This window comes from Nannospalax galili, unplaced genomic scaffold, assembly GCF_000622305.1.
Source record: "Nannospalax galili isolate Female #2095 unplaced genomic scaffold, S.galili_v1.0 scaffold399, whole genome shotgun sequence".
Lineage (NCBI taxonomy): Eukaryota > Metazoa > Chordata > Mammalia > Rodentia > Spalacidae > Nannospalax > Nannospalax galili.
This window is the reverse complement of record NW_008345053.1, coordinates 3,348,363-3,368,105: the sequence shown is the minus strand read 5'-3', so window position 1 is coordinate 3,368,105 and position 19,743 is coordinate 3,348,363. Positions and strand designations below refer to the sequence as shown.

General features: G+C 44.3%; 1 protein-coding gene across 2 annotated transcripts in view; it reads left to right on the top strand.

The window, feature by feature from the left end:
- Adarb2 (adenosine deaminase RNA specific B2 (inactive)) overlaps positions 1-19,743 on the top strand; it is a 621,224-nt gene that overhangs the window by 553,803 nt on the left and 47,678 nt on the right. For both annotated transcript variants that reach the window (XM_008841353.1, XM_008841352.1), the window contains exons 5-6: positions 15,456-15,624; positions 19,366-19,517. In XM_008841353.1, the coding sequence (XP_008839575.1) occupies positions 15,456-15,624; positions 19,366-19,517 (321 nt within the window). The remainder of the gene's footprint in view (positions 1-15,455; positions 15,625-19,365; positions 19,518-19,743) is intronic.

Sequence of the window (19,743 nt, the reverse complement as noted above, 5' to 3'; positions counted from 1 at the left end):
TCTTCAACTCATAACTGAACGCTGAATTTCAACTACACTCTAATTGCCCAAAGCCTTTACCAGGGTTATAAAATTCAATGTTTTAGCTCAAGGTAATAAAACTAACCTCATCTATATTCTTGTCTCTAAAACTATGATTCTGTTTTAAAATGGAAACTAACACTTTGTTGGAGAAAGAAAAAGAAAAGAAACTAGCATCGTCTATTTTTCAAAATGTCAGGCATTGTTTTCAGGTGTTTAAACCATGTTATCTTATCCAAGAAGTTTAAATTTTCTTAGTCACCAAATCCCTCCCCCCATATACATCAGTTCTAATGTCCGATCATGGGAAGGAAGTAAAGAAGGAAGCGGGGGGGTGGGGAGGAAAGAGAGGGTGGGGTAAGCTTCAGAATACCTCTGTACATTAGCAAGAAGAATATTTACCATTGCCTGGGTCCTTCACTGTGTGGCTAGAAAAATAATGAGAACTATTCTGAAGAGTTCACGCTAATTAATGAACAAGTGTGAAACCAGGCAAAGCTGCAGCCCTTTGAAGTCCTTGTGGACTTCAGATACATGCACTTGAGGTCAGGGTTCAGACTCCTTTCTTAATCTAGCTGAGCCTATATTTAAATTTTCAAGATTTTTCTATCCACATTAAGTGGTACTGAAAGAGTTGCTCTCTTGTCAACACTGGAGAAGAAATAGTGCTGTTCTAGACAGCTCTGTACTGGGATTTGGGAGTTATTGACACTAAGGAAAACCAAGGTCTCATGATTTGCACAGTGTGCTAAGCAACTTTGTATCACTATAGTTAAAGACTCAAGATCATCAAATCATAAGCAAAAAGGCTGCTTTGGGCTCACAGTTTTGAAGGTTACAGTCATAAATCATCAGCCATGCTTCTTTTAGACTTGTGGTAAGGTAGCCATCAAAGAATTAGCACATGAGAGAGCTAAGTAAGTCATCTCATGGCCAGAGAGCAGAGCGACAGAAGACAGTCTTAGATCCCCTTTGCAGGCACACCCTCAATGACCGGAAGAGCTCCCACCAGGCCTCACCTCTAAATGTTCCTACCACATCCCAGTAGCACCAAACGGAGGACCAAGCCATTAACTCATGGAACTTTGGTGATCCAGAAGATCTAATCTATAGCACACAGCAGAACTGAAGCCTGAAGTTTTCTTGCCCAATGCCTTCACAATCAAGACTACAACAGAGTCATAGCTTGGAGATTCTCTTGGTGATGATCAGCTACAGGAGTGAGGCAAGAAGACAAGGCCAGTAGAGGAAGAGAGGAGAGGAGAGGCTGGAGTCATGGTGGTGAGCTCCAGGGATACCCATCCAGTCTCCAGTCGGAACATGCCAATGCCATTCGGTCAATAATCATGGAAAAGTATTTTAATTGACCAAAAGTGTTTGAACTAAAAGCAAGCCACACAGCTCTGTCAAGAACAGGCAGTGTTCATTGGCTCATGAGGGAGCACAAGTCAGAGCGGAACTCAGAGAGCCTAAGCAAGAGTTTCCCTTTGAACTGTTTCAAATACAAAGCCACACCTATCTTCTTAAAAACAGAGCAAAAATAGGAAGCAAGAATGGGAATATCAAGTGGTTGCTTACAGACACAGAAAGCACAGCCACTTAAAATACTTTACCTGTGAATTATGTATGAGCTGTGGCTTTGTGATCTCATTATTCCTGGTTTTAGCACCAATGAGGAGACCTTGTGAGTTATTCCCTGTGCAGGGGAAAAAAAACAAAAACGAAAAACCTTCTCATCGATCAGACCAGGTGTCATATGTCTGCTCCTTTGAAATAAAAGAATGAGTTACTAATGGGGCAAAGAGCACACCCAACCCGATCAAAACAGGAAGATAAATAGATCTCCCCTCTATTAATTACAAAGGGCTCATTGTTATTCTTCCTTGGGGGCAGAATGAGGACATTGAATATATTCAGTCAACAAAAAAATATCCACTAAAGCCCTTCACAACATTGATGTTTGGGGACATGACTAATAATGTCTTCATATACCATGCTTATCAGTGTGTGGGGTGGTAGGGGGTGTTCATGTGAATGTGTGCAAGTGTGCCTGTGGTTACAGGTGTACACGCACCTGGAGGCCGAAAGTTGGCATCCAATGTCTTCCTCAACCACTCTCCACCTTATTTCTTGAGACAAGGTCACTCAGCGAACATTGAGCTCACCAGCAAGGCTGGTTGGCCAGTGAGCTCTAGGAACCCTGCCTCTGTCTCTCCAGCAGCTCCTACCTCAATTTTTTAATATATACCATATACTGCCTTGCATGTTATACATTTCAAAGTTGTATCAGCTAGACACATTTGACTGCAAGAGCTAAGACAGCTGACTAGCAATGTGTTAAACTCCTTTTCATTAGTGCCACATAACTGTCAAACTGAACGTTGGGAGCAGGCTTAATTCAGGCCTGTGATGGTTTCAGGATCTGCCTGGGGTTCCCTCAGCCTATCCCAAGATTGTAGAGCCCTGCTTCTACAAGTTTGTCACTGGGCAACTCAGCTGTGTGAGTAGGTGGAAAGGAAGAATTTTGTTTTTCAGTCTCTATAAAAGAACCAGATGAGAGAGGAGGGATTGGAACCAGAATGTTCTGATTTCATTTCTGCTGTGATAAAATATCCTTAACAAAAGAAACATGGGGGGAAAAAATTTATTTGGCTTAGGAGTTCAAGTTCTAGTCCATCACTGGGGGGGAAATAAAGGCAGGAACTCAAACAGTTGCATCATATCCACAGTCAAGAGCAGATAGAATAATGTGCATTTCCTTATTTCCTTGCTTGCTTGACTGTTCAGATGCCCCCACCCCGCCTGAGGAACAGTGCTGCCCACAATGGTTGGGTTTTCCTACATCAATCAAGACAGTCCTGCACAGACACACCCACAGGCCAATCTGACCTAGATAATTCCTTATTAGGTGTTTTTAAGCAGTGTCAAGTTGACATTTGTTCAGTAAGCTACAGACAGTACATCAACAGCACACGTTCTATCTCATTAAGCCACAGAGCTCTTAGTTCTCAGTTATAATATTGAGCAATAATTCAGTCGTTTGCTACGGTGGAAAGAATGTAGAAAATCGATGGCTTCAGGTTGTACTGTTGGGGTTTCCCTGCCCTCAGTCCCACTAGAAGTTTCGGTGGGGGGTGTTACTCTGGTAGGGAAATGTCAGCTACATTGTTTTCACACAGTCTAGTGGTTGAAACACGAGTGTCAGTGTGTTCATCTGCAAACTGCCCAATCCGATTCCACCTCACTCACTCCACGTGTGCTAGCTAATTTTTACTGACAACCTGACACAACCTTTAGAATCACCTGGGAAGAGGGACTCTCAATTGAAGAATTTCCTAAATTAGATTGGCCTGTGGCCATGTCTGTGAAAGATTGTCTTGATTGATAATTGATGTGAGAGGGCCCAGCCCACTGTGGATGGTGCCATCCTGGGCAGTATGTGAAAGCTAATGGAGAGTCAGAGAGCTCGCCAGGAAGAGTGTTCCTCTGTGGTTCCTGCCCCGCCCCTTGACTCAAGTTCCTGCCCTGACTACCCTCAATGATGGACTGAGACTGGAAGTGTAAGATGAAATAAACCCTTTCCTCCCCAAATTGCTTTTGGTCAGAGTGTTTGACCATAGCAACAGAGAGCAAAGTGGGACAGTATGTTTGACTCACTGTACATCATAGGCACATGCATGAAACACTGTTTTGTGGACCAGCTCATCTCTAACCAAGATTGTACTGCCCAGCAAGCCATGCAGCCTACTGTAAATCCACAGGCAGCCACACATTCCTGTTCCCTTCTCCAGGCTCATCTCCAATCTCACTTCTAGAATATCAAGTGTGGGACAATTGAAGTTCCTTGTGAGACAGCGAAGGTTGCCACCCAGCTGATGTCTTGGTCTCATCCCCGACAGTGAGCTGGCCTCTTTGGGGCTGTACTAAGGATGCCCACAGTGTCCAAGTTGCTCCCACATGGTCAACAAACAGCAGCCTCAGCCTTGTATCTGGGCTCTGCCGGGTGCCTTTCTCCAAGCTGGGCATTGCCTGAACTGAGCAGTGTGTATGATCAATGTGTAATCTTAATTCCATTGTGCTTGACATGTGCAACTTGGTGGCTGTCATCCATGCTGATGAAAGAAAGCCTCATAACTTGGCACCCAAGACTACCACATTCACTGTGGGGATTACATACAAATCACAGCAAGTCCAAGGCATTTTAGAAAAAGGATGAACAGTGCAGAAGCATTCATCTTAGGCCTTCCCAAATCCAGGTAGTCCTTCGTATTTGGTCCCCATTAAGAATTCAGAGCAACTGGACCTACCTCTTTGCTTCGCATGGTTCCTGCCAGAGGAGTTAGTACTCACACCAATGGTCAACAATCCAAAAGGAGAAACAAGCATGCCCTGTTGGAGCATCTTTTCTTTATTTCTATTTTATTGCTTCATTTTTGAGACAGGGGTTTACATACCAAGGCTGGCCTTGAACCCACCATGCAGCCAAAGATGACCTTGGACTTCTGATCCTCCTTCCTCCACCTCTCAAATGCTGGGATTACAGGTGTGTGCCACTATGCCAGATCCACACAGAGCTGTGGATTGAACCAGGGCTTCTTGAAGGCTAGACAAGCCCTCTACCAATGGAGCTGCATCTCAAGTCCATGTTTTTCCTCTTTAAAAGATTTTAATGAGTATGTGATTACCGTATTTATTCTACCAAGTGAAGTACTAAAGTTCAGAAAGTTGAGCCCTTCTTGATTATGCACAAAGTCAACACCAACATTTAGATAGTCGCCATGATGAGATACTTACCTTTCTTTGAAACACTGGCACGAGGCAGATGATCACCATGGTACCTGGAGTATCAATACAGTTGAGAGGCTCTTTGCAGTTACTCCTGAAACTGTTGGGGTCTGTGTATAAATCTCGATATGAGATCATCATCCCCTCAAGGTTAGTGGTTTCTTGTCTCAAATTGCTTACCCCTCAAAATCCACTTCAATAGAAGCATCCTTTTCCCAACTTTACCATGTGATAGCCTATCACCAACTGGAGAAACGAAACTTCTATGTCAGCTTGGTTCACATATCTGTGTTCCTCAGAGTCTCAGTCACAAGATGACCCAGAAACATTGCTGAAAGACAGAATTTCAGGGTCCTGTCAAGGTCATGTTCATTCCATAGTTTGGCACTGCGTGCTACCAGGAAGCTGGCATCAACATTTGTGTTCTTAAGAATGACCCAGAGCTTCTGTGTGTCATATGAACTTAAGGGGAAACAGTGACAACTTGGTGTCTTTCAGAGCTGGTGAAGGCAGCATGGTGCCTGGCTGCTGTTCATTCTTCAGGGGGGAGTTCCTGGACAGAGGCAGTTATGGTGCTGGTGAAGCCACATGCTGGAGCCCCACTGTGTCATGATCACAGAGCCACACACCATCTGACCCAAGGGTCCCCTCCAGAGCCTGGTGGCCTCACACAGATTGCTCCTCCTATGCAACAGGTCCAGGGTCAAGAATATCTTGTCTCCCTGTCTCTAACCCTGATCTTGATTCCTTTGACCAGTGCTTCCCACACTGTCAGATGCCCACATGTCTGTTACAGCCCTAATCATAGTTCCTTCTCTCCTACAATGCCAGCCACCTTCTCTGGACTGTCAGTGTGTGATGAGGGCAGCTTTGAGGGCTTAAAACTTTGGGGAAGTTTTATAGCCTCACTTTCTTGAGATGGTCAACATACATTGAATGGGTGGATTGATGAAAATAGATAAAAGTATATTCTTGATACTGTTAGTACTTTTCATTGAATCTTTACTTAGACTATGCCCAGTGCGATGACCAAATTAATTTTTAAGATATCCTTCCATGTTTCAGCTCTAAACACTCATTCTCCCATAAAAAAACATGATTGTAATGTATACAAGTAATAACAATACATTATTTTTAATGTTGTTTTAACTACAAAAGTCAGGGAAAAGGTTTGGTTGTACATAGACAAACAAATATAACTATAGGGGACTTGAAAGACACATCACAGCAATCACTAGACACTATGGTATTTGAATTTTTCTGAACTTTTCCTGATTTTCTTTAACCTTGAAAACTTTTTCCAGACAAGGCAATTGAATATAGTTAAGTTTATTTGACTAATGTCTCAAATAAGTAACAGGGTTCTCTCCGCCCTGGAGCCTGACAGATTCTGCCTACTAGCCCTTAATTATCAGATACCCACTACAGATACATTATATTTCACAGGCAAATTCATAAAACATGGACACATAACTTCCTGGATGCATTGGCAATATTTGGAGAAGAAGAGCACTGGGGATAGAGATGTCTTGCGTCTCTAGAGATGACCGTTATTAACATTCCAATGAAAGAAAAATCTCCCCTGTCAAAATCCAAACTTTCTCCCAGGTTTATCCCAGTTATTCCTCTAGACCAGAAATGCCCAAGGCAAGAATTTTTAAATCCACCTGATTTGAAACAAATCAGAGAAAAATTTAGAGTGTGGATACTGAAACTTTAGAAGAGACAGGCATTTACTGCAGAAAAGGCTTGGAAATAAAACATAGGTGTTGGTCAAGTAGCCAGAAGAGAGATTGTAGACTGTGATGTTCCTTGCAAAAATTCAGGGAACAAAACCCACAAGGAGGCTGGGCGTCCCTACAGCTAAAAATTCAGCAATAAAATGGAATTGTGAGGATGACCATTGGTACTGAATACTGGTGAAGGTTTCCTAATGCTCAGAGCTAATAAATTATGGAAGAGTCTTCCTCAAGGGACCTGTACAAATCCTATTACTTGAGTCATTAAACTTCACGGACATGATGCTCGAAATTGGGCAGTTGGAACATATCACATGCCACACCCTTCGGGTAATCTATATAGATGATAAAAAATTATTCCTGGGCCAGGTATAGTGGCACACTCCTTCAATTCCAGCATTAAGGAGCCAAAGGCTGGGGATGTCTGTGAGATTTAGGCCTGCCTAGCCTACTCTACATAGCAAGTTCCAGGCCAGCTGAAAATATAGAAAGACCCTGTCTCAAAAAAAAAAAAATCATTCCTGGGGCTGGAGAGATGGCTCAGTGGTTAAGAGCACTGACTGCTCTTACAGAGGACAGGGTTCAGTTCCCAGAACCCACACAGCAGCTATGAACCATCCTTAACTCCAGTTCCAGAGGAATCTGAAGCCCTCTTCTGACCTCTGCAGCATTGCACGACATGGGTGCACTCACATACATGCAGGCAATACACTCATATACATAAAATAAAAATAATAAATAAAATATATTTTTTTTAAAAAAATCATTCCTTTCTGTCCCTAATTTCTCTAGTTTTGAGATTTATTTCTCTGACACACGTGGATGCATTTTTTACTTTTATCCTTTAGAAAATTGGTGGTGCTTTCTTCCAGAATCAGATCTAATATTATGAAACTTCCATTGAAAAACTTGAAACATATTAAGAATTATTTCATTCCAGTTGAATAAATCAAAGTGCATTCCCAGAGATGGCCTAAAGTTAGGTAGTGACAGTATACCAAAGAGAAGTCTACCTGTGCTATTGTAACAAAGTACCTGTGGCTAGAAAATCCATAAACAACAGAATGCATTCCTTGCCATTCTAGAGGCCCAAGGTCAAGGACATCATGGTTGCTCCCAAGCTTTGCAAATATTCAGGTGCAATGTTGATGCTTCACGTATATATCTTAATCCATTTGGCATCTGCCTGGGGCATGATGTAAGACAAAGACGTAGCTTTATTTTCCCAGTGACTCAGTTATGACATCATTCATTGGATAGATTTTCTTTGCCCTAGTACTTTGAGATGTTATTACTTTCACCCTGTACTAAGTTCCCCTGCGTCAATCATTGCTCTCTCCCTTGCTCTGTTTGCCTCATAACATGCATCCATTCCACAGCGATTTTGTGACTGAGTCTTCATAACTTGCTTGGTATAAACTGGGGTTTATCTCCCAGAGTTGGTTTCTGGGTTTCCCTATAGACTCTGCTTTCTGGTTCAAAAACATAATAATTAAACTACATTTTTAAGTAAGGTGTTTTGTCTACAATAAAGCACTCTTTTATATTATATTGGAGTCTGTTAGCCTTATAAATCAATTTGAAGAGAATGGTACTGAATTTTCCTATCTCAAGGTGTCTTTCTGTGTGTTCGAATGTTGCTGATGTCTTTCAATAAGGTTTTTTTTTACATTTTTCTTTTTGTGGGGGGCAGAGAGGCATGTCATGGTCCATGTGTGGTATTCAGGAGACAATGTATGGGAGTCAGTTCTTTCTTTTCACCACCTGGGTTCCAAGGATCAAACTCAGATCATCAGGCATGGTAGCAAGTTCCCTTGCCCACTAAGCCCTCTGGCCAGCCCCTTCAGTAGGGTTTTAAAGTTTTGTTCTTCAGGGATATTTCTCCTTGTTTATTAACCTCCTTTCTGTTACCTTGGGTTTTTTTTCTATTCTACATGGAGTTGTTTCCCCTTTATCGTTGCTCTCTGGTGTTATGTGTGTATGAAAACTATTGATTTGGGCTTATGAACTTCATTCCCCATTATCTTATTTAACTCTGTTTCTAGCAGTATGCCAGCTGGGTTCTCCCAAAGTTGCCACATATGCAATGATAGCATATTTGGCCCCTTTCTGATTACTACACCTCTGATTTCTTTCTCTTCTTGTGCTAAGTAATAGCTTCAACAGAGATCAGATAATGGAGCTATCATGGGCATTCTGAGGGTAGCAGAAATCTTCCCAGGGTTTCCTCATTAAGAGTGATTCTCTCTCTCTCTCTCTCTCTCTCTCTCTCTCTCTCTCTCTCTCTCTGCCCCGGTATGATATAAAACTTTTATTCTACTTCATTGGCTTTTTATCTAAAGCCGTGGTTGGCTTTATCAGATACTGATTCTGTATCTGATCATGATTATGTTTTGTATTGTATTTTTAAACATCCATTGTAACATTTCTGGAAAAAAAAAAGTCTGTCTTACAGTAATCCTGTGTGTTTAATGGGTAGTATTTTATTTAGAATTTTTAATATTCTTAACTGTGATTTTATTTCTTGTGTCATCGCTGGCAGGTGGGTATCTTCAACATAAGTGTTTCTTAAAATAATGTGAGGATTTTTCTTACTTTCATATGCATCAAACTCCTGTAAACAGCTTTAAAGTCATCTGCTATTTAAAGGTCAATAGGTTCAACAAAACTGAGATTGGTGCTTTAGTAGGAAAGGATTCTTTGATCATTTACTATTTATTTTCTAGAAATACGTGTGCCATTTTCTGTGACCATTTCCCCCTCTGTTCTATAGAACATTCTCTATATTTTAGTTTCTGATATTTTAAAGAGAAAATAGATTGACCAAAAAATATACACCATGTGGTGCTTCCGCCCAAGTTTCTGTTGTATCAGCTACTCCAACTTTATTTGAAAGAGTCCTTGCTGCAGGCACCACATCAGGCCCCTTTATGGTTCTCACCCCCTTATACAACCACCCCACCTGCAGGTGTGGCGTAGCTCATAACCATGTCTTCCTCTGATGAATAGCCTTGGCCCAAAGATGCCAGTGTACCTGGAAATGTCCACAGCTGATTACTGACACAAGCACAAAATCCTCCAGGTAGGGGAACCATGTCCCGTCCCTCATGTTCCAGAGTTTTCTTGAGTTAGCCCCAGACTAGACTTCAGCAAACTCTTCTTCGCCCATTCCTTCTGTCTTCTCCTGTGTTTCTGTTCCCAGGTGTCCTGACCCAAGACACGTTACTTATGCAAAACATCGTTTTTGGAAACTGTGAGCACATGGGACTACATCCAGCTCTGAGACCCCTTTGCAATTGGCCATTGACCCCACTCCCTAGGAACCAAGGATTAACAAACTGGAAACCAAAGTGTCACAGGAGAACGCACCTCATTTCTGTGTGGCTTCTGCCCACTTAAGCCATTCCAAATAGCTTTGATTCATCCATAGGGACTAAAATTCTTAAGACAAGAAGACTGATTTTTACTTCAACACAAACAGGATCTTTATCTGATAGCGGTGAGGATTACTTCATCTCTTGGTACTCCAGAATAATTTTGTATTTCTACACTAGAATCACAGGACAGGAGGGGTACCCGTCTCTCCCAAGGCCTCCCTTCACCACCCACCCAACTTTATGTCCTCCTTTTTTAAACTCATCTAATCCAATTTGTGCTGTCCATACACTCTTAGGTGAATGGCCCTGCACTGGAGTGTGGTTGACCCACTAGGGAACACACTCATAAACAAAACTGACTTCCCTCTTGCAGCAGCTATCAGCTGTCAATATCTCCTCAGCTAGTGCCCACCTCCCTTCTCCATGGGACTTTGTCTGGCTTGAGCTTGCAGAACTCTTGTGCATGTTGTCATAGCCACTGTGAGTTATACGTGCAACTCTCATATTATGTCTGGAAAGTCTCCTTATAGTCATCCACCACTTCTGGCTCTGACAATCTCTCTTCTTTCTCTCTCTCTCTCTCTCTCTCTCTCTCTATCCCTTCTCTCTCTCTCTCTCTCTCTCTCTCTCTCTCTCTCTCTCTCTCATACAATCTTATTTTATAGACCCTCTGATTCTATAGCATCTCCCTAAAGATATGTTAAAGGCTAGGACCATGTCTTAAAATCTTATGTCTCCTGAGTTACTTAGCATGGTACTGGCATATAGGGGGTGGGATTAATGAAAAGTGATTCAGCAAATAATGCATTTCTTCAGCCACATAATTGTCTGGTAGAGCCTGGAGTCAAGCAGCGTTAAGAATTAATGAGGGGCGAAGGGAAAGCAGCTTCTTTTTTCTACAGATCTAATTTCCACAAAATCAAAGAAGAGACTCAGACCAGGGCCTCAGGAGCCACAGCATCTACTCTCAAGGCATTGTCTGAGTTAGACTACATGCATACCAGCAATCTGAATGCTGAAATGCTTTAAGAAGTTAGCTTCCATCACTCGAAAATGCCTGCTTTAGTGGAACTAGAATTTTCAAAATGCTTTCTCCATCAAGATAGTGTCCTCATTAACTGATCCCCAGTCTTGTTAACTCTTTCCATTAGAAAATGGCTCCCAGGTACCCTGGGAGAGGTGAGTGACTGGCTGGCTTGCATTCCTCCCTGTAACTTTGGCTCCTGCTGACAAACAACTGTCAGCAACACCTCCAAGACCCCCAAGCGGAAGGCAGCCCACCTAGGGAACAACTGAGCCAAGAGGATTCCAGGACCCAAGGAAAGAGTGACAGGTACCTGTGGAGCTGTTTGCAGCTTTTCATGGAGGAAGACAGCAGGCGGGCTTTGCTTGTATTCTATTTTTTGCTTTTCTCAAAGCAGTATAGCTACTGACTTGAGGGCTAAACATGTCATCAAGAGATCACCAAGAAGCCAGATCCCACTGCCAGGGGATCATGTAAGACAGTGTGACCTGTACACCTGAGTCCTTTCTGGAAATCACCAGAATCCAGACAAGCAATGAAGTAGGTCGGAGGCAGTGGACATGCAGGGATGGCTTTGCTGAGGGAAGAAGGAAAGGGCAGGCTCCATACCTAGCTAAGGAGCGCCGCAGAGGGACAAGAGGAGGCTGCACAGTCAGCTACTGCAGAGACTTGCAGCAGTAAGTCAACCCTCTGCCAGCTGCAGCCAAATACCTACACAGGAGCCTCCTCATCCTTCACCCCACTCCTCAGCGCCCTCTGTTCTCTTGCAGCTACTTATTCTCCCCTTTCCTCCCACTCTGGCCCCCTTTTTATCCCACAAAGACCCAAGCTGGGCAGAGGGGCAAGAAGATGGGGCAAATGTCACTCAGGCTTCAGAATTTAGTTCTCAAGAGAGACATTTACAAGTTAGAAGAATGAGTATGTATCAAGTACTTAGAGGTTCTCAACACTGTTTGCACTTGGAGAAATAAATCTTATTAAAAATGGAAGGTCTGCTCCACTGGGCTCCCCAATTTACATATCATCTCTTTAAAGAAATGGTTCATACATATATTTATTACAGAATTTGATAAGAGTCCAGTAGAAACTGCTGCTAAGTCATCACTTGGCACTGACCACATACAACACAGAATCCAAAACTCAGCAAACAAACAGCAGTGTACTCAAACATAAAGCAGCGTTAATGAGTGTCCCAACATCACCCCCTTGACTTCGGCTGCAGGACCTAGAAAATTGGATTTGCTTTGGACTCAGCAATAGGGACTGACTTACGTTGAACAATCTGTATAATTACAGAGACTCCTGGGGAGTCCCTTCTTAAAAGACTGTGGAAATTCTGGTTTCTGCCCTCAAGTAATTCCCCATCTAAGTAAGAAGAAAACGTATATTCACACTTGAATCCATCAGAGCAGGAGAAGGCATAAACTGACTTATGGTCTTCTGGGATCACCTCAAACAAAGGTGATCCTTAATGTATTTTAAAGACCTTAAGTTTGGAGCTTGTTCTCAAGGTTTCCAGAGAGCCATTTTTGTTGCCAAGGCTCCTTTAGCTATGATCAAATGAGCGTTATCTTGTGAAAAGTAAATCATGAGCCTGACCTGGTGGCGTACACCTTTAGTCCCAGCACTCAGGAGGCAGAAACAGGTGGAATTCTGTGTGACCTAGGCTACATAGTGAGCCCCAGGCCAGCTGAGACTCCAGAGAGACCCCCACCTCAAAAAAAGAAGGAAATCAAGAAATACCCAATGCCTTTTTCATGTTGGTATAAGCTGTCAACTCCTAACAATTGAGCCAATCAAAGAAAAAAGTGAAAACTCAGAGGCTGTTAAGCAGAGTGGGTAAGACAATAGCCCTCATTTTATGGGGTAGGAACTGATTATTCAGAGGCGTGTGTGTGTGTGTGTGTGTGTGTGTGTATGTGTGGTGTGTGTGTATGTGTGATGTGTATGTGCATGGGTGTTCATATGCGCGATGTTCATGGTGTACATGTGAAGGTCAGAGGACACCCTCAACTGTCTTCATTTTCCACTGTGCTTGAGGCCAGGTTCTTACTGTTAGGCCCTGTGTACAGTAGGCTAGTTAGCCCATGAGCTTCCATGAGGTTACAGATGCATGCTGCTGTGTCTGGCTTTACATGTGCTCTGGGGATTCAAACTCAAGTTATCAAGCCTGCTTGGCAAGTACTTTACTCACTGAATCATCTACCCGACCCCTCAGAAAAATTGTTTAAGTGGCCTATTGTTAAGTTTGGACTCAACTCTGTTCTTATGTATTCAAGCATTTAAATAATAGGAATAATAACTAGATATACTTTGAAAGTTTGTCTCTGGCAATCACACTGGAGCTGATAGAATCCTTCCAGTTGGTCACATACGTCCAGAAGCAAGCAGAAACCCAGCTTTAGAGTTCTAGAAATTATTTCTTAAAAATACAGGCCTTTCAAGGTTTTTATAAGCCCAAAGATCAACTGTCATGTGACCCCCTACATGGACCAGGAATGAAGGAGTTAGCTTGGGGCTGCCCTTCGATGCCTCTACACACCCCACAGCCTGGGCCTTTCAGACATGGAAGGCGCTGGCTGTGAGAGGAGGAAGCCCTGTCCTGCTGCGATTCTATATAGATACACAGAATCATGTATGGGTGTATGACATAAAAATAGAAGCAAACTTGACTAGAGGAACAAGGGACTAATGGGAGAGGGAAGGCAAGAACACTAAGGGCAGAGACTGTGGGGGGTATGTTCAATCACAGCATATACTTACATAGAAATGCCCTTTGTACAAGCCGGATGATGGAGAACAGCACCCGTCAATGCTGTCTTCTGGGCATGGCTATTGCACTAGGACTGAAACCAAAGCCAGCCCAGATCCTGAGCAGACAGCAGAGCACAGCACAAAGTTCCTCCCGAGGCTACGGCCAACCACAGTGGCCTCAGGTGGAACTGGTCACTCTTGAAACTCACTGCTGATGAGGTGCCCATCCCTGAACAGAAATAACCCCAGGAGGGACGCTCCATCAGGCACCCCTGCACCAGCCTGTGAAATTCGAGTGTAGACAGGAATGTGTTCTGAGCTGGGCCCACTCACACCTTTGTGGCCTGACAGCGTGCTCTGCTTTTCACCAGAGTTCTTGAGTCATGAGTTAAGTCTGTGCAACATCACATACCATGGAGCATCCCGGGCCACTGGGCTTTAATTTACATAGATTGAGAGACTGGCTCCAACTTCAGAGTAGACCTCCATTGAAGTGAAGGACTCCCAAAGGCATGCATCCACACAAGGCTCACATGCATGCATTCAGCAGAGCAAAGTGTTGGGTTCTGCAAGACTTAGAAAGGAAAGTGCATTTAGAGTAGAAAGTGAGGGGATGATGCCATTGGGATTCTGCTACTCTCCTGAGTCCTGAGAGCTGAAGCTGAGAAGCCAGTGCATGTAGACCCCTCATGCACAGGCATCTCCCCCATACCTTCTGTGCTCGTTACTCTTCTCACTACTGTGAAGAAATACCTGACAAGAAGAAACTTAAGGGAAGAAGGGTTTATTTGGGCTTAAAGTTCCCTGGGCTGTGGGCCATCATGATGGGAATGTACAACAGCATGAGATGGCTGGTCACATTGCACCAGCAGTCAGGGGGGCAGAGGGTAAACAGGAAGGGGTGCCCAGTTCCTTCCCTCAGTGAGCCACTTCCTCCAATAAAGCTCCACCTCCTAAAGGTTCTACAACCTTTCCAAACTGCCATCCGGAGACCCACTGTTCAAACACATGAGCCTATGGGGAAATATTTCACATTCAAACCACAGCTTGGACTACCTCTCCATAGCAAATACAGGTGTATCTGCAGAATGGAGCCCCAACTTAGGGGCCCTTCTTACTTCTTCATCCCCTCCTACACATAAGCCCCCCCCCATCAGTGAATCTTTGAGTGAATATGCAACTGCCACTTAGGAGGGCAGGTACCTGTGGCTGAGCTTTTAGGGGTAGAATTTAGGCTGTTATGGCACACACATGGTTAAGAGACCATCCTCTTCTTTTTAAAGCCTCAGCAGGAAACCTTATAGTCATCTATCTTCTCCTCCAGGAACAGGCTTGGAATGGCCCTGTCAGTCCTCAGTTGGCAGGTCCATATCAATCTTTCCTCAATTCCTCTCCTATGAAAAGATAAATTAAAGTCTTCATGTCCAGTGTATTGGTACTCTATTTTTTTTTCCTTTATTCCCTCTTAATCCTTAAGGGTCCCCATCCTGAGGGGTGGTGCCATCCACGTCCAGGTGGGGCTTGTCCTCAGTTGGTCCTCAGCCATGAGTTGAGCCTCACAGACACACCTACAGGTGTGCCTCATAAGTCTCCTAGGTAATTTTCAATCTCGTCAAGTGGACAATGAGAATTAACATTGTCATGCGTGTCAGCCAGATAAATGTCAAGGCTATTATGTACAAGAAGGTTGGAAAGGGCCCCTGCAGTGGGGTCCTCAAAGCCCAAGCTGTTCTGACCACTCTCTGTGTCCCCTAGGCTTGGACACCAGACAAGCACAGGTCATCGTCCTATCTTCTGGGACCAAGTGCATTAGCGGTGAGCACATCAGCGACCAGGGGCTGGTTGTCAACGACTGCCATGCTGAGATTGTGACCAGGCGGGCATTTCTTCACTTCCTCTATGCTCAGCTGGAACTGCACTTAAGGTAAAGGGGGCCCTGACATGGGCTGGACTGTCTCCCAGGCTGCAGCTCTTTCATGTGTTCTGGCATGCTTCAACTGGTGAGAATCCAGGCAAGAGAAAGGAGGCCCACAACCAGCTCAGAACATGCTGTTCCCCCATCTTGGCAGATCTTGAACACAGTTGGAATGACAGTGCACTAGACAGCATCCCAGACTTGGGGCGCCCTTTGAGTGCCACACAGACAGTGAAGTGTTAAATTACCAGATGTCTGCATTATTCAACATCTCTCTCCAAAAAAACATCTTGTCTGCCTGTAAGTTAGGTACAAACACACACCTTGTCACAGCTCATTCCTTCTCATTATTTTTCAGTTAAAATATTCAGGGACCACAACAACATTCCACAAAAAAAAAGAAACCACAGCTTTCTATGAAGCTCAGATGCCAGCAAGACCATAAGGCACAGCTGTCCCTGGATCTTGCACGCTGTCCACTTTCAAACTATAAATGTCAGTGGGACAAGGGGACAATCCAGTTCTAGGACCAGATAGACACCTCAGAGGTTTTCTCTTAAAAAGAACAGCCACGTGGGAAGGGGAAGGAAGAGAAGAAAGGAAACGACTTCACTCTCTTGGGAAATGACAGTTATTGCTCTCTCTGGAACCATAATTCCACTGATTGAATTAAGAGTGTTCGGTACAATGTGAGGTGACTTGGATCGATGCACTTGCTCTCTGGGAAACTTTCATTTTAGCCATGGGAAAGTGCCGGGTTGGCATTGACAACCTCCACTCAGTTCTGACAGAATTGTGTCCACTTCAAACAGAGCTCACGGTTCAGTCATTTCGGCAGAGGGAACAGAGTCCCCTCTCCTCCCTTGTTAGTTTGGTTTTGAGAATCTCTCGAATTGTCTTAGATACTCAGAGGTTTCTGCAAGATTAGTCAGTGTCTCTCAAGCACCAGGCTCATAAATGGACTGTCATTTTACTTTCTGACTGACTCCAGATAACAGGCTCTGTTCCCACTGGGCAAGTCAAAGGCAAACAGCTGTTACAAAATACAGTGGCCATCTTCTTACAGGTGCTCAGGGTTTTCTAGGCCTTGCCTTCCCCATTGAGGTAACCCTGTCCTGGCCTCGGTTCTCACATTCCCAAATGTGTTCCACTCTCCAGACTTCTAGACTTTCAATCAGGAAATGTGACTAAAATGACCATGGACAGGTTTCAAGATACCACCTTTTCCTGACTCCATCCCCTTACATAAGCATTTTGTTTGTGCATGCATGTGTGTGCAGGTGTGTGTGCAGCTGTGTCTGTGTGCATGTGGATGCCAGAGAACAACCTCAGCTGACTTCCCTCAGAAGCCATATGCCTTGTTCATCTTGAGACAGGTCCTTTGCTGTCCTGATACTCCCCAGGTAGGCTAGGCTGGCTGGCCAGTGAGCCACAGGGATCAGCCTGCCTCTGCATCCCCAGTGCACTAGGGTCCCCAGTGCATGCCACCAAGCTCGGACTTTCTTAACATGGATTCTAGGAATCCAACTCAGGTCCTCATGCTTGCCAAAGCAAGCCGTTTACCAACTGACCTATCTCCCAGTCCATCTTAGGCATTTTAGTAAGGGTTCTCAGACGCGACAGGTCCTAAGAACTATGTCAGATGTTGGAATTTCTGGTGTCCTCGTGGCAGTCATCAGGAAGAGGCAGGCTGTCACCTGATCTGGCATCTCTGTAACACATTAAACTCAAGCAGAAACATGAGTGGATTTGAGCATGTGACTCCATATGAATCCCTGAGCTGAGCCGTTTAGTCCTGATGGTTTAATTGCCGTTGGTCTCTTTGCCGGAAGGTCCCTCCCTTGCATCTTTCAGCTGCCCTATCTTACTCGTTAACACAGGGATCCTCAAACCCACTAATAATGGCATCTCAAGGGGGGCTTTAGCGAGTGACTCATTCACATACCCGTTAGCATGTGCAGAAACCACACAAAGGGGAGAAAGGCCCAAATAGATGCCAAACAGATTCACATAAAAGCAATACCTTAATACACTCAATTAATTTTTATCTGAGCCTCTGAACGGTCATGGCAGCATGATGTGTTGCCCTATCAGTTCCAGGAGGCCTGCGGAGGGGTTGAGCAGAGGGGAAGGGAATCAGAAATCTCTCAATATGTGGAGAAGGATTTCTTCTGAATATCCAACTGCTCAGTTGGAAAGGCTTCCCAGAACTCCTACCTCCTGTTTGTGTCATAGAAGACAATCCAGCCAACATTTGCCCAGAGCTGGCTGCATTCCTGGTGCTGCACAGACACCTGGGAAGGATTCAAAGACAGCCACACCACATCCCTGTCCTGCCAGGAGGGGACCAGCAATGGCTGTGAAAAGACAGTGAGAACGAGTGAGATTTACCCTTGGGAGGAGTCTGGCTCTGCACTGAGGACCCAGATGGGGTACATTTGCTCCCAGGGCTACAGGAGAGGGTTCTTAAGTCTTGGAAGGATGTGCTTGAGCACAGGAAGGGCAGAAGGTAGCCCAGAAGTTGTTAGTAGCCTCAAGGGTTTCCTGGAGAGACAATGTCCATTCTGTGGCCTGTGAGATATCAGAACCCTACAACACAGAATCCATCACTGATGGGGCAGCATGTGTAGAAACAGCAGGACTGGCAGGAAGCAGACCAGGGGGAGAGAAAGCAGGACAGGAATTGCAGCCTCAGTTGTTGAGTGCCCACTGTGTGCCGCCCCCTGTGTGCCGCCCCACCCTGAGGAGGCAGGGCTGCTCAGATTTGGGGTTAAGGGCTATGTGGGAGGTTTTTCTGAAGGAAAGGGAATGTATAACTCTAGGAGACTGGTGTTTTCTAGATCTACCCTGGATCTTGATTGGATGAGAAGGAAAACAAATTCTGCATTATTTACTGTTCTTAGCTAGTCTGCTGGTACCCAGGTTCAGCTCCCTGTTTCAAGTCCCTTTTCCCTCTACTTCACACGCTGAATGCCACTAAGGACACTTTAGTCAGTAGCGCTCTAGGACATTACATGAATGGGGGTTTGCAAACACAAAGGATTATGGTTTTATAAATGATAGATACTGGGTTATTAAAAAAAAAGATAAAGATAAAACATAGAGGCTGGAGAGATAGCTCAGTTGGTAAAGTGAGGGAGCCTAAGTGTGATCCTCACAACTCATGTTTAAAAACAAGCCAGGTATGATGGCACATGCTTGTCATCCCAGAACTGGGGAAGTGACAGGCAGATCCCTGGGGCTCACTGGTCACCCTAGCCTACTTGATGAGCTCCAGGCCAGTGAGAGACCCTGACTCAAAAACAAGGTGGACAGTGCCTAAGGAACAACTCCTAAGACTCACGCTTATACACCCACACACGTGTACACATACTTGAGCACGTGTGCACATATATATATATATATATATATATGCGCGTTAAATAGGCAAACCATGGTGAAAGGGTGTGTGTGTGTGTGTGTGTGAGAGAGAGAGAGAGAGAGAGAGAGAGAGAGAGAGCTAAATGCTAAAATGTGAATATTAAGGGAGGGTTGAAATGGGGGTATTTCTGCTGATTGTATTTGTTTTCATGTAGTTTCATTGTAATCCATCTCTGAGTGTTTGTGCAAGTGGCAAACACCATATGTGAAAGTGAAAAGGGTAAAAATTGTGGAACTCCCTACACCACCAAACAGGACAAAAGCATTGGTCTGTTGGATTATTTCCATTTGGTTCATCGTAAGTGACCTGCATCCTCTTTGTGTCCCTAGCAAGCGGCGCGAGGACTCCGAGAGATCCATATTCGTGCGTTTAAAGGAGGGCGGCTATAGGCTGCGAGAAAACATCCTCTTCCATCTCTATGTGAGCACGTCCCCCTGCGGAGATGCCAGACTCAACTCTCCCTACGAAATCACCACAGGCTGTAAGAAATGACATATTTGCCTTTTGTCCATGAACACTGCCAGAACAGGTTCTCCCCTAACAGGACCCTGTCACAGGCCAGTTTGGCTCAGGCGTCTTGTGTACTGTGTGACTTGCTGAAAGTCAATTGCAGCTACAATTAGCTAAACACTTCCAAAACCTCAGTTTAAAATGACCAGATCATTGGCAGAAAAGTAGTTTGAGGTCTAAAATTAGCTAGTAATTGC